Below are 14,561 nucleotides of genomic sequence, written 5' to 3'. Positions count from 1 at the left end.
GCTCAGGCACATGTAGCAGGTTCACCCATGTTTCCCACACGGGGCAGGAACCCAAGCGCTTGGGCGATTTGCTGCTGCTTTTCTTTGGCCACCAGCACAAGTGGAGCTGCTGGGACTGCAATCAGCACTTCACATGTGGTGCCAGTGTCACAGGTGATAGCTAAACCCACTGCATTATAACGCCAGCTCCACTCAATATGTCTTGCAGTCAAGTTTAAACTAGGTTTAAACTATTTTGAAACTACTTCTTTGCCAAAAAAAAAAAAGAAAACTGTAAATGAATAAAAAGTCTAAGAACCTCATGAGCATGAGAAAGATGATGCAGTTGCCCCAAAGAAAAAACACCCAATGGGGCCCAGTGTGATGGTTCAATGACTGAATGCTCACCTTGCAAGTGCCAGCATCCCTTATGGGTGCCAGTTTATAACCCAGCTGCTCCACTTCCCATCCAGCTCCCTGCTTGTGGCCTAGGAAAACAGTAAAGGATGAGCCAAAGCCTTAGGACCCTGCATCCACGAAGGAGACCCAGAAAAAGCTCCTGGCTCCTGGCTCCTGGCTTCAGATTGGCTAGGCTCTTGTGGTCATTTAGGGAGTGAACCAACAGAAGGAAAATTTCTTTCTCCATCACTCCTTCTCTGCATAAATCTGATCTGTCTTTCAAATAAAAATAAATACATCTTTTTAAATTTTTTTTTAAAGTTCCCAGTGGCTGTGAATGTCATTCACCCATCAGTGGTTCCTGTCAAATCTACCTTTGTGTGCCCTGGAGCCACAGATAGGCCAGCGTAGGTGCCAGGAGTCAAACCATCTCTGAGCCAGCTAGGATAACACCAGCAGATGTAGTAGCCAAGCGGCTTTAAAAAAAGAAAATGTTGCCCAGGGCCATCCACATAGCACACTGGTTAGGTCACGGATTCAGATACATATATCCCACATCCAATTACGTGACTTGACTTCCAGCACTGCACTGCTGATCCACTTGCTGCACAGGTGTACCCTGGGAAGCAGCAGAGGGGGTTCAAATACCCACACAGGAGACCACACTGATTTCTGTTCCCTGGCTTCAGCCTGGCCCAGCTGAGGCTGCTGAAGGCATCTGGAAAGCAGACAGAAATTTTCTTCTCCCTACTTCTGTGCCTTTCAAAAAAATTAAAAATTTTTTTGAAGATTGTTGGGGCCAACACTGTGGCACAGCACAGAAAGCCACCATTTGCAATGCCACATCCCACACGGACACCAGTTTGTGGCCTCGATGCTCCACCTGTGATTCAGCGACATTAATATCCTGAGCAAAGCAGCAGAAGACGGCCCAAGTGTTTGGCACCTATATCCACATGGGAGTCCTGGGTGAAGCCCCTGGTTTCTGGCTTTGGCCTGGCTCAACCTGGCCACTGTTGACGTCTGGGAGTAAGCAGATGGATGGTCTGTGTGTACCTGTGTTCATCTCTCTCTGCAACTCTTTCAGATAAATCTTTTCAAAAGACTATATCATTTCATTTAAATTTTTCTCAAAATTGTCACAAATTTAGAAAGAGAAATAAGTGAACATGGAAAAACATCCAAAAACAACTTTATTAATTTTTGAGTGATAATGCCAGCATACTTCAAAGAAATTTGCTTTAATCTTGAGATTGGCAGATGTATTCAAGTTATTAAAATACCATATTCTACAAATGGAAAATTAATTGCTTTGAATCTTGCTGAAAAGATAACCCTCCCGGGTCACCCAGGATCTTCCAGTGGCATATCCCTGTCACTCAGCCCAAGAAAAGAACCATCCACACTAATCTACCCTTCCACGGAGAAACAGTGCATACATGGGACAAGTAAACCAGATGCCAGTACCAGCAGGCCAGCGAGAAGGAGGCCTGGGCTGCAGGTAACCTGGGTCAGAGGGCAACACTCCCAGCACCCACCCGTGCGCAGGAGACACCGGGCACCCTCACATGTGGACAGGAGCAGCTCTGTGACCCCCTCAGAAGCACAGCTGGAGTGGGCTGTGTGAATCTACCCACTGCCCTCCCAATACCCACCCGTGCGCAGGAGACGCCGGGCACCCTCACATGCGGACAGGAGCAGCTCTGTGACCCCCTCAGAAGCACAGCTGGAGCAGAGTGGGCTCTATGAGTCCATCTACTGCCCTCTCAGCACCCACCTGTGTGCAGGAGACACCAGATGCCCCTCACCTGTGGACAGGCAACAGCTCTGTGACCCCCTCAGAAGCACAGCTGGAGTGGGCTGTGTGAATCTACCCACTGCCCTCCCAATACCCACCCGTGCACAGGAAACACCGGGCACCCTCACATGCGGACAGGAGCAGCTCTGTGACCCCCAGCAGCACAGCTGGAGCAGAGTGAGCTGTGTGAATCCACCCACTGCTCGTCCAACAAAGGAGCACCGGGAATCACACTCTTCCTGGGAACAACCAGGCTGGGATTCCAACCAGCTGCTGAATTTTAAGTGAAAACTGTCAAAGACAGTAGCTATTAAGTGAACTCTTCCCATGTGCAGATGGGAATGGAGATGCTGCCTTAGGGCCCGGGGGTGTCTCCCTGGTGAACAGGTGCACAGAGAGCACAGGTCACCCAGGGCCCAATCCCAGGAGAGGCCTCCAGCTTACCTGTGAGCACACATGAGCTATACAGTAATGAACCACGAGACAGGTCCCAGACCTTCAAACAAACACAGGACTCTTTAGGACAGGTGCAAATATGCCATTCTCACTATAGCTTGAACAAAAATCCTATCTAATCACAGACTGATCTTATGTGAATGGCTAACTAAAAGAGAAAATAATGAAATAAGCATTATACAAATGATAAAACTATGGAAACACAATAAGAGATGGCAAAATCATAGAAAAAAACAAAAAGTAACACTTCCAGAAATAACCACATATGGATTTAAAAGAAACCAGAAGACACAGAGATAGGACAAGGTTAGAAGCTGTCGAGATCAACTGAGAGACAGCCCCGCCCCCAGGCGGCAGGCCATGCTCCTTTCCAGGAGACACTCAATCCCCACCTGCAGGCTCAGCTCCAAAAACCAACACAACGTCAGAGACGCACCATGCAGCAACAGGCACCATCGGCGAAGCACACACAGCCGACCCCTCCAGCAGCTGCTGATGAATGTGTCCCGAGTTCACCACAGTGCACCCCGCTGTGCCAGCAGGGAGATCCAACACCCTTACTATGGCTTCAGGGAGAGACCAGGTGGAAATGTCCAAACGACAAAGGCAACATTTTCACAGCCTCCCTCTTCTGGCCATCATCCTGAGGGTATAACGCCCTCTTCTTCAGTCGAATAGTAAGTAGTTAACATGGAGCTCAGAGGGTTAATTCTGAGGAAGACTCCTCAGTTATGGTTAACTGTTGGGAAGCTGCATGTGAGCCACTGTGAACAGCACACGGAGCCACGGAGCTCTTGAATGTGAGTCTGTGGATGGGCCGTGCTGTTGATGTCAAGCAATGTGAGAATGCAGTGTCCAGCCAGGCAACCACACCAAACCTGCCCCCACAGCACAGGGCTGCTCACAGAGCTGTGGCCAGTGTTACAGACACCTGCCCCCAAAGCACAGGGCTGCTCACAGAGCTGTGGCCCAGCATAGACACCTGCCCCCACAGCACAGGGCTGCTCACAGAGCTGTGGCCCAGCATAGACACCTGCCCCCACAGCACAGGGCTGCTCACAGAGCTGTGGCCTGTGTTACAAGCACCTGCATCCCCAGGAGAGGGCTTGGTTTCAGCCCCAGCAGCACTCCTGATGCCACCCTCCCATGATGGCTCAAGCTTCAGGTTCTTGGCACCCACACAGGTAATCTAGATTGAGTTCTGGACTCTGTGTAGCAGCCTAACTCACACTGAGCTGTGGAGGCTTACAGGAAATAAACCAGCAGTCAGAATCTCTTTTTCTCCCTCCCTCTCAAACAAATGAGCCTCTTAAACATTACGGGCAATTAGCACAAACCATTGTGTCAGGTGTCCAGTGCCCACCCCTCACCTTAAAGCTTCTGTCCTCAGACACCGAAATGATCACATCCGCTTGCCAAGGACAGAACTCCAGAGCAGTCACCGGGCCAGCATGGCCCTGCAGTTCTCCGATGACACACTGATCCTAAGAGAATTGGAAGGAAGCTTACTCAGAGTTGTCTGTCAATACACTCAAGGTTACATGCACATCACAGCACAAGGTTCCTATTAAGAGATTCTTTTTCCATAATTAGCTCTTTCAAATCTGGAACCATCTTTATAAAACCAGAAGCTGAACCTCGATGCCTGAGTCACAGGGACAGCACCAGCATCAGAGACAGAACTCACCGAGGCTGACCCTGGACAAGACTACCACCCAGCCTCGTTCACACTCCCCCACGGAGCTCTGTCTCTGCTCTGGAAAGCCAGGCAGCCCTGAGAGGAAGGCAGAGGACGGGCACATCTGGCCACACGTAAGCAGGCAGGCAGGTGATCCGTTCCTTCATCCATGAGAACGTAGCTGCCCTCCAGTGCCTTTCTGCGTCTGCTAGAATGCACCTTGTTTTCTCCCCGGCCTCTAAGTTAGTGATTCCCACTTTTCACTTCATCAGAACCTATCTTCCCTTAGGCTCCAGGGAGTCAGTCAGTCCCTCCGCCTTCCTCCAGCAATCCCAGTGTCTTCCCCTGTCCCCCAGCCAGTCAATCATTTCCCCTTGCCTTCTAGGTAGGCAGTAACCCCTTCCTCCATCAACCAGAATGCGCCCATGCTGCGTTCCACCATGTCCACTCTACAAATGAGGACTCATCTTAGCAAGACCGTGTGCTAACAGCTGCTAATAGCTTGTCTGTCCCTCCTTGCAGTCCACCAGCACCCGGGAAGTCATCGTGCAGGGACCGTCGAGTCACAGTCCCCATCCTTTGAGTACCCCCAGTGGGATTCCAGGGTCCTGTGGGGCGGGGCATTTTCCTTGAACTTTCAGTATTAAGGTTTTTTTTTTAAAGATTTGTTTATTTTTATTACAAAGTCAGATATACAGAGAGGAGGAGAGACAGAGAGGAAGATCTTCCATCCGATGATTCACTCCCCAAGTGAGCCGCAACGGGCCGGTACGCGCCAATCCGATGCCGGGAACCTGGAACCTCTTCAGGGTCTCCTACGCGGGTGCAGTGTCCCAAAGCCTTGGGCCGTCCTCAACTGCCTTCCCAGGCCACAAGCAGGGAGCTGGATGGGAAGTGGAGCTGCCGGGATTAGAACCGGCGCCCATATGGGATCCCGGGGCGTTCAAGGCGAGGACTTTAGCCTCTAGGCCACGCCACTGGGCCCCAGTATTAAGTTTTAACAAGAAAAGTAACATACAGAGAATTACAGGTACTTAATTTAGATAACTAACAACTCTCAAAGACCTTTTTTGTAAGTTTATTCATTTTTATTACTTGTTTGAAAGATAGAGTGAGAGAGAGATGGGGAGGGTGAGAGAGTGAAAGAGAGATGGGCCTTCCATTGGTTGTTTCTCTCCCCAGTTGCCACAAAAGCTGGATGGCTTCACCAAAGCCATGAGCCCAGAACTCCACCTGTGTCCACCATGTGAGCGGCAGGACACAGGGACTGGAGCCTTAATTTGCTAGTTCAAATGATGTCCTGCATTAGCAAGAAACTAGATCGGACGTAGAGTCAGACTCGAACCAGGCACTCTGATTTGGAACCAGGTTACCACAAAACAGCTTAACCCACTGAACCCAAACACCTACCCAGATAGCCTGGCTTTCATAAAAGAGCATACACTCGTTGATAGCCACAACTCAGAATACAGAGTGTATTATACCACTCAGCATCATATTGCTAAAATGAAACGCAGCAATGGCTATCAGACTGGCGGGTGTTCTCATTCCTTCCCAACTCCACAAATAAGACAGAATGACAATCTGAACACTGTGACATTCTATGGCTGTTTTCACGTTGACTATAAAGTACCCTTACAGAAAGGACTCCACAGTCATTGATCAAACTGGAGGAGCTCATGTTTACTTGCTGAGTGTCCTGCTTAAGACTGCCATCTAGTGGCAGCTCTGCCCGGTGGCCGGGTAGCACTGTCACGCATTCTGTCCAAGTGCTTCTCATTAATAAACCATCCTACAGACCCACAAGGGAGCTGGTGAGGCTCACAGCAGCTCGCTCTATGCAAACAAACCTGCTAGAGTATGGCTGCGACCTGGCCCCTGCCCAGGATCTTCCTCCAACACTCACAGAAGCAACTGTCTTCCTAATTTATCCAGTTAAGTTTTACCTCAGGTAATACTATTCATTCCATTTGAGTGATTAGTTCACAGGGGAAGCCTGCACAAAATCTCAGCTAGCAGGCTTCCCGAGGAACGCGCGAGTATTACAGCGTCTCTGTCTCCTACCCAGGCTAAGGGGGTGTCTGCCACAGACCAACTGAAGCAGGTTACACACACTGAGTCGGCCTGTGCCCTCACTGAGTGCCACACACACACACACACTGAGTCGGCCCGTACCCTGTCTCACACACACACACACACACACACAGTCTGCCTGTACCCTCACTAGTGTCACACACACACTGCCTGTACCCTCACTGAGTGTCACACACACACACACACACACTGAGTATACCTGTGCCCTCACTGAATGTCTCACACACAAACACTGAGTCTGCCTTTGCCCTCACTGAGGTCTCACACACACACTGAGTCTGCCTGTACCCTCACTGATGATTTTGTCCTAGTGTTGTGAGTTTCAATTTCAGAATTAGGCCAAACATTGTTTGAAGATGTAATTTCCAATAAATGCAAGAATGACAGTTTCACAACCTGGAAGGAGTGCCACTTTCAGCTATTCCCAATTAGGTAATTTAAGTGAAGCAAGCTCAGGGCCATGCCATCAACAAACACGCTAGAGAACCATATCCAGGAGGAAGATTGTGTGGGGTATGTGTGGGTCAAACCCTATGGAAAATCTAGCCCCAGAGTTTACTTCAAGAGATGGAGTGGTGATGAACTAAACTAGGTGTGACCAAGGAGCCTGCCATCAATCACAGATTAAAGAACCAACAACAGTCTGGACTGGTCAAGGCAGCAGCACCCGAATGTGCATCCTGAATAGGGTGTGGGGTGGGCCGGGCTGCAATGTTCACCAGCTCACACAAGGCCAAAAGGAAGGCCAGACTATGCCAGGCACTGGCCTAAAACCCAATGGCATGTATGAGAACTGGGTCTGGGAGGGGATCAAGGAGAGAAACTTTGGAAACTCCCCTGGCGAGTCATAGCTCCCACTGGTGAACAGGTGGTCCAGACCTGGGGGTCGGACAAGCTGGGCAAAGCAGCTCCAATTGCTCGTCAGTGTATGAAAAGGCGATGGAACGGGTGCACTGGGCAGTACTGAGCAAACTTCAGCCCACAAGTAAATCAGAAACCAGGATGGAGCACAAGACATGCCCAGCTAGGTTCTTGCACCTACTGGTCTGCGTGAGCCACAGACGCTGAGCCACAGTGTCTAAGGCAGGGGTCGCGACAGGTGACGGGCTGTGCCAAGCTGAGTCAGAGCAACCACTGGCAAGCTGAACACTGGCTGGGAACAGGCCCGGTTGGGGAGCTAAGGGGAAACCCTAGCTGGGTGGAGGTTCCCACTTAGGGGCGCACGAGCTGGAATGGGGCTGTGTTCTGATCAGGTTACAGTTGTAGTCTGGGACTTGATACACCAGGCCTGGTCAGATTGCAACACCTTCTGGTGTTCTGCAGGACCAGGGTAGATGTGGGACAGACTAGGCTAGGTCTCAACCCCAACTGATCCATGTATGAGCTATATGTGGATATGGACGAGCCATGGCTGGGCTCAAACATCCAACAGCAAGAACCAGAATGGGTTGAAGGCCAGTTAAGAAAAACCACTGTTCCTGCTAGGACAGGAGGTGGACTGAGTAGTGCTGGCTCATGGACCCACCGGTATGCGCGAAATCTGGCACTCGGAGAGATTCTGATGGAGGAGCCTGGGCAACTCCTCTGGCAGGACACAGACCCTGCAAGTAAGTGCAAGAAGCATGGAAGGAAACAGCCCAGAAGAGGTCATGGAAAGTGTCCCACTGGCATACATCTGGCATGGGTCGGGGACAGACCAGGTTGAATCAGTTCACGTCATCCACTGGCAAATCCGAACACCTGAGCAGAGTGTGGGTCGGGCTGGGTTTGATCACGACAAAAGCAGTACACAACACAGAATGCCAAAGTGAGGTTGCCTGTGCCAGATGTGACCGCAGCACCCAACCAGCACACGTGAGAATCAGGAAGGGAGGGGCAGAGCCAGCAGGGGAATAAGGGGTGGTTCCCTTGCTGGACAGCTACTCACACTGGAGAGCGTGAGCTGAATGGGGACAGACCAGACTAGGCAGGGCTACAGCACCTGTGCGCCTCATGTGGACCAGATCAGGGAAAAACCAGGCTGAGCTGATTGTTCCTACTGGTGCAATCTACAATTGGAGTGGGTGAGGGTTGGTGGGGGCTTAGCCGCAGCATCAGCTGGCAGAAGCTGGCACTGGGGGTTAGTTCTGTCAAGTTAAACCACAGAACCACCTGGAGAACGCATAATCTGGGAGTGGGAGTGGCCTGGGAGGGAAATAGTGGGCTCCTCCCTCTTGGATTACCACCTCCACTGGCTGGGGTGACTAGTCAGAAAGGCACCCACCAGCATGTGTGTGGGCTGGATAGTGGAGCTGCTTAGATGGAACAAGGTTTTAATACCCATTGACATGTATGAGAGCAGAATGGGATGAGGAACAGACTGGACTAGTCTGTTACACATACTGGCAAGCAGGGCAGGGGGCGGGCCTGGTGGGGGTTATTGTGGGTTGCTCCGACTAGGCTGAAGCCCACATTGGTTTGTGTGAGGGCTTTGTATGTGCTGGGCAGAACCAGGCTGGACTGCAACACCCATTGGTTCCAGTGGAAGACAGGGATGGAAACAGAACCAACCCAGCAACTGCAACCACCAGCTGATCGGGGCAATGGACTGTGCTGGGCCCTGTGCTTGCTAGTACATACAAGAATCTGGTCTGGGAACACCTCAGACAAAGTTTCTTTGGGGATCTCCACAATTGAGCTTCCGGACTCAGAACCCTAACCACGAAAAGACAGAGGACAGAACAAGTCAAACAACCAACTCAGCTATATGTTGGCAGTGAAAAACTGGGCAAACGGAGACTCTATGATGGACTATGTCAATCAGTGGATTCTTCAATGACCTCATCGTGCTTGGGGTGGTGAGAGTGGCAGCAATTCAGAACCGCTGAACTATCAAAACCACTTGAGCAGGTATCTCAGAGCATGCCCCACATGCGGGACCTGGGGTGGGTGGGAAACTGGGTGGGGCTTCTCCCTCAATATCCCCCTTTTACATCAGATATATTAAGGAAACAATATGGAACTAATTGTCTTGCCCATATTCCTCTAGCGATTGAACCTTTTTACCCTAATTACGTCAAGATTGTCAAAAAATAATTTTAAAAAAAAGTAAAGCAAGCTGTTTGGCGTGAAGTTGGGGTACCACATGGTACCCCCCCATTCTGTATCCCAGGGCCTGAGCCCAGAGTTCCACCTCTACTTGCAATCCAGCTTCCTGCTAAGTGTTCCCTGAGGGCCCATGATGAGAACTCAGCTATTTGGGAGTCCCATATGGGAGTCCCAGATGGGAATTCCTGGCTCCGGGCTTCAACATACCCAGCCTAGCTATTGTGGCCACTGGATGGACAAGCACCCTCTCTGTCTGTCTTCTCTGCCTTTCGCCTAAATAAACTTCAAAAAACAAGGAAGTGAGACAAGTCTGATTCTTGACCAAAAAAAAAAATGTAGACGAAGGAGTCCAACAGTAGCACTGTGCTAGAAGGGCCGCGGAGAGATCTCTAAAACAGAAGACCCAATAACTCAGTATTATTCTAGAACTGTTTACAACCATCTCCAACACCCACACTTCAAGTACAGTTATTATGACTAACATAAACCACAGTATCTGATTCCAGGGACTTCCCAGGTGCAAGATAAATTTTCCTTTGGTTTTCCAAATGTCTTAAAATTAAACATACTGTTAAAAGGGAGAGCAAAAAAGAACAAATAGCATGGCAAACTAGGTCTTACCTTGGCATCCTGCACCAATATTGTGTTCCCAGCACCCATTGCCACCATGTGATCCTCCAGACCAAATCTTACACACAGGACCGTTCCCAGACAGGTGCCCAAGACAGTCCCTTGAGGAGTCCGTCCTAGAACAAGTTCCAGATTCATGTTAGCTGTCAGGCTCACTGAACATTCATCACTGTGAGCAGAGGTGCTGACCATGCAATTCACTTTCAAAACTACAGTGGGCTCGCACTTGACTTTGGTTCTTTGAGAGCGCTGAGAACACTCAAATAGCTCTGAAAACATCAGAATCCAGGACCTGTGCGAAAGAGGTGAGCAGGCAGCAGCACAAGCTGACATTATGCCAAGCCTCTTTCCAATAATCACGCAAGGGGCAGTGAGGTACCGAAGACCAAAATCAACAAGTCTCATGACTTGTTGTGTCAGTCTACACTGACACAAGCACTGTGGACCAAAACAAACCAGGAAAGGAGGTATGGGTGCAAGAGAAGCCGTAAAGGCCCACAGCAAAGGAGCCTTTGGGCAGTCCTGAGGACCTGGCAGGCCCACCAGCAGCCCTGACTGCCATGGAGCCCCAAGTGCAAAGGCCTTAGGGCAGCATCACAGCTGGAGTGTCCCTAGGCTGCATGGGGCCCAGGGATCTTGGCTCCAGCTCTGTGTGAGGAGGAAGAGCCCTCACAAAGGCATGAGCTCATCACACTGAGCTAAATCAAAAGGAATCCCTGGTGGCTGCATTCAGAACCAAGTGCTAGCTTGGGGCCAGGGTGTGGGTGGCAGCCTCGGGCACATGTGAACCTCTCAAACTCCACATGCATTCTGACGGCAAGGCAGACAAGGTGTGCTGATGAACGGCACAGTGGACATCCTGGGAAGATGGCAAGAGGGAGTCCATCCCAAGAAGGTGGATGGAGTCAGGTAGGTTTTAAGTGGAAGTCTGAGGCCAAGGCTCAGCAAGAACCAGGGATAGGCAGCTACCATATGTGGGCATTTGGATGTTGCTAGAAGCCAAACCAGCAATGGGGTGCAGCGTGAAGAGTGGGGTGCTGACACAAAAGAATTTGAAAAGCCCACCTTCCGGGCCCAGCGGCGTGGCCTAGTGGCTAAAGTCCTTGCCTTGAATGCCCGGATCCCATATGGGCACTGGTTCTAATCCCAGAAGTTCCACTTCCCATCCAGCTCCCTGCTTGTGCCCTGGAAAAGCAGTTGAGGATGGCCCAAAGCTTTGGGACCCTGCACCCGCGTGGGAGACCCGGAAGAGGTTCCTGGTTCCCAGCTTCGGATCGGTGCAGCACCGGCCATTGTGGTCACTTGGAGAGTGAATCATCGGACAGAAGATCTTCCTCTCTGTCTCTCCTCCTCTTTGTATATCTGACTTTGTAATAAAAATAAATAAATCTTTAAAAAAAATGCCACATTGCAGCATTAAGAAATAAGAGAGCAGTGGCAGGTGTCCACCAGTGTCCTGACATGGCACTGTGGAGGCCACTGGCCACATATAATTCTCCATGTCCAGGCGGAAGCCCTAGTCAGCACCAGCCCTAAAGGAGGGACAATTTCAGGGGCACGTGACTGTGCCAGAGCTGCAGACTGGGCGGTCTCAGGAGCAACTTACAGTCAGGGAGTGTGGTTGCCCACACTGGCCACTATGTGCACAGACACCGGAGGCATGTGCCAACATGACAGCCATACACAGACTAAATGAGGTGCATGGCACACACTAGATGGCCACAAGGCACACTGTGAGAGTAAACCTACAGATTCTCAGCACCATTCTCCAAGTGTCAGTCCCATCTAACCAAGCATCCTACCAACTCCAGCAGGTTTAGCACAGTGGGCTCTGGACTGGAATCCCACACCCACGTCTGACAGCAGCCCCCTGCTAACAGACTCTCTGCTGAGGCAACAGATGACAGCCCAAAATCCTTGGCAAATCCACACGGAGCTCCTTAGGGAATGAGCCAGGAGCTGGAAAATTCTCTGCCCAGCTACCTTTCAAATAAATAAACAAATAAAAATAGATTTCTTTTCATTCCACAGAGGGCGGAAATAAATGCCTATGGTTCACCTAAAACGTGGCAGGGGTCCCACAAACACTCGCTGGGTAAAGAGATGTCTCAATTTCTCATAGTTTTCCTAATGTCTTATAGCTTTTCAAAATTCACTGTGTATAAAATATATCAGAACATAAAAAATAACAGTTGTAATATCCATGCCAGCTTTGCATGCAGGAAAGAGAATCAGTTGCAACAGTTTGGGATGTTTGCCATACAGAGCATCGTGCCCAGAGTTCTGCACTCAGGCTTGAAAGAGTGAGAAAGGACATCGGAGACTGGCATGGTGACACAGAAGGCCTATTCTCCACCTGCAATGCCAGCAACCCCCGTGGGCACAGGTCTGAGTGCCAGCTGCTCCACTTCCCATCCAGCTCTATTGATGCCTGGGCCCCTGCACTCACGTGGGAGACACAGAGGAAGCTCCTGGCTCCTGGCTTCAGATCAGCCGGCTCTAGTCACTGTTGCCCTCTGAGGAGTAGACCAGTGGCTCACCCTCTCTCTAACTCTGCCTCTCAAGTAAAAATAAATATTTTTTTTAAAGAAAAAAGGATCCCAGACACACATTTGTATTATCAGGTATATTTGAACATGAATTATTCCCTTTGTACATTTTAAAAAACACACTGAACATTACCATTTACCTTGCAGCATCTTCTTTCTGCATGTGTCCAGGTTCCACACCACAACACAATCCAGGGACGTGGAGCAGAGCAGGAGGGGGTCCACTGTGTTCCCAAACGCTAGGGCCGTGATAGACTGACGGTGTCCATGTAAGGTCAGAAGCTGAAAAAGTTCACAGACACCAAAGGTGTGGAGGATGGACAAGACTTCAAATCCACAAAGTGTGACAACATAGCCTCAATCCTAAAAATGGAATAGGCTGGGCCCGGCGGCATGGCCTAGCGGCGAAGGTCCTCGCCTTGAACGCCCCGGGATCCCATATGGGCGCCGGTTCTAATCCCGGCAGCTCCACTTCCCATCCAGCTCCCTGCTTGTGGCCTGGGAAAGCAGTCGAGGACGGCCCAAGGCTTTGGGACACTGCACCCGCGTGGGAGACCCGGAAGAGGTTCTCGGCATCGGATCAGCTTCGGATCGGCGCGCACTGGCCCGTTGCGGCTCACTTGGGGAGTGAATCATCGGACGGAAGATCTTCCTCTCTGTCTCTCCTCCTCTCTGTATATCTGACTGTAATAAAATAAATAAATCTTAAAAAAAAAAATAGGTGAAAAACAAAACAAACCAACAAAAAAACAATAGGCAACAGGCAGGATAAGTAGAAAAAAGGCACAGTAAGATAATAGGTTCTGTTGATTAAAAAAAAAATGGAATAGGCTGAATTTTTTAAATACAGTTTTTACATTTTCATTTTAACTTTCATTAACACACGTGTACATGTGCCTAAAGTTCTCTCCAGTTCACCAGGTCATTGTTACTCAGTATCACACATGCACAAAAAGAGGCATTGGTTGTTAGCTAAACAAACCTACTGCAGGCCAAAAGAGCAACAGCCAAGGTGAACACTGAAAGACCAAGGCAGGCAGGACTAGAGGCAGGAACCCCCTGGGCAGGTGCCAAAGGAAGCCATAAGCAAGACACTGTGGATGCCAGGCAAGGAGCAGGATGGTGCCAGGGCCAGAGCCTCAGGGGAGCAAGAAGAATGTGGGGGCAGTGGGAGAGCTGACTCAGGAACCCAGCTCTGCTGCCAGTGTCAGGGGATGATGGGGACTCTGGGGGTGTGTGAAGACACTGGGGCAGACACAAAATGGCCCTGCACATGAGAGGGAAGCAGAGCAGAGAGGTCAGTGGTGCAGTGCTGAGGCTCTTCCAGGGGACACCAAACAAGTGACCAATGGAGGCTGAGAGTCATCACTCCGAAGGGCAGACCAGCAAAGCCATGCTTCTCAGGTCAAACTCGCGGCTTCATCTTCACCCACCCTCCTGAAGAGCATGGCAAGGAAAGTGTCAAGAACACACTGCTGTCACCTGCCCTGAAGGACAGCCACTCAGTCAGCAGTGAGGACGTCGCTGAGGAAGCTGCATCCCTGATCTCAAGCCCCGGTGCAAGCCCCAGACCCTGCGCTTACATTCCTGCTACATGCTGACGCGCATGCTGGAAGTCAGCTGTGTGGGAGGCCCAGACAGAGCTCCTGCTCCTAGCTTTTTGTCCAAGAGGATAAAATGTTAAAGAATTGGCAATATATTTTTCCTGATTTGATGAGAACCAAAACCTACAGAACCACAGGAATATGAAACAGGACTGTGCTAACCAACATATGCATGACCAAACTGCTCAGACTCATAAAAAGGCCTAAAGAACCCCAGGAATATGTCCCTTTAACAAGCCCAGGATGACTGCAGGAGATAGCTGTGCAGCTGCAACCCATGACCCAGA

At 50.3% G+C, this 14,561-nt stretch overlaps 1 protein-coding gene across 2 annotated transcripts in view; it reads right to left on the bottom strand.

Annotated features, from left to right (window-relative positions):
- Positions 1 to 14,561, bottom strand: part of WDR27 (WD repeat domain 27) — a 142,082-nt gene that overhangs the window by 114,615 nt on the left and 12,906 nt on the right. For both annotated transcript variants that reach the window (XM_058671000.1, XM_058671490.1), the window contains exons 3-6: positions 12,811 to 12,952; positions 10,113 to 10,237; positions 4,003 to 4,116; positions 2,621 to 2,672 (exon numbers count right to left, since the gene is read on the bottom strand). In XM_058671000.1, the coding sequence (XP_058526983.1) occupies positions 2,621 to 2,672; positions 4,003 to 4,116; positions 10,113 to 10,237; positions 12,811 to 12,952 (433 nt within the window). The remainder of the gene's footprint in view (positions 1 to 2,620; positions 2,673 to 4,002; positions 4,117 to 10,112; positions 10,238 to 12,810; positions 12,953 to 14,561) is intronic.

This window comes from Ochotona princeps, chromosome 1, assembly GCF_030435755.1.
Source record: "Ochotona princeps isolate mOchPri1 chromosome 1, mOchPri1.hap1, whole genome shotgun sequence".
NCBI lineage: Eukaryota > Metazoa > Chordata > Mammalia > Lagomorpha > Ochotonidae > Ochotona > Ochotona princeps.
This window is presented reverse-complemented; position numbering and strand designations above follow the sequence as displayed.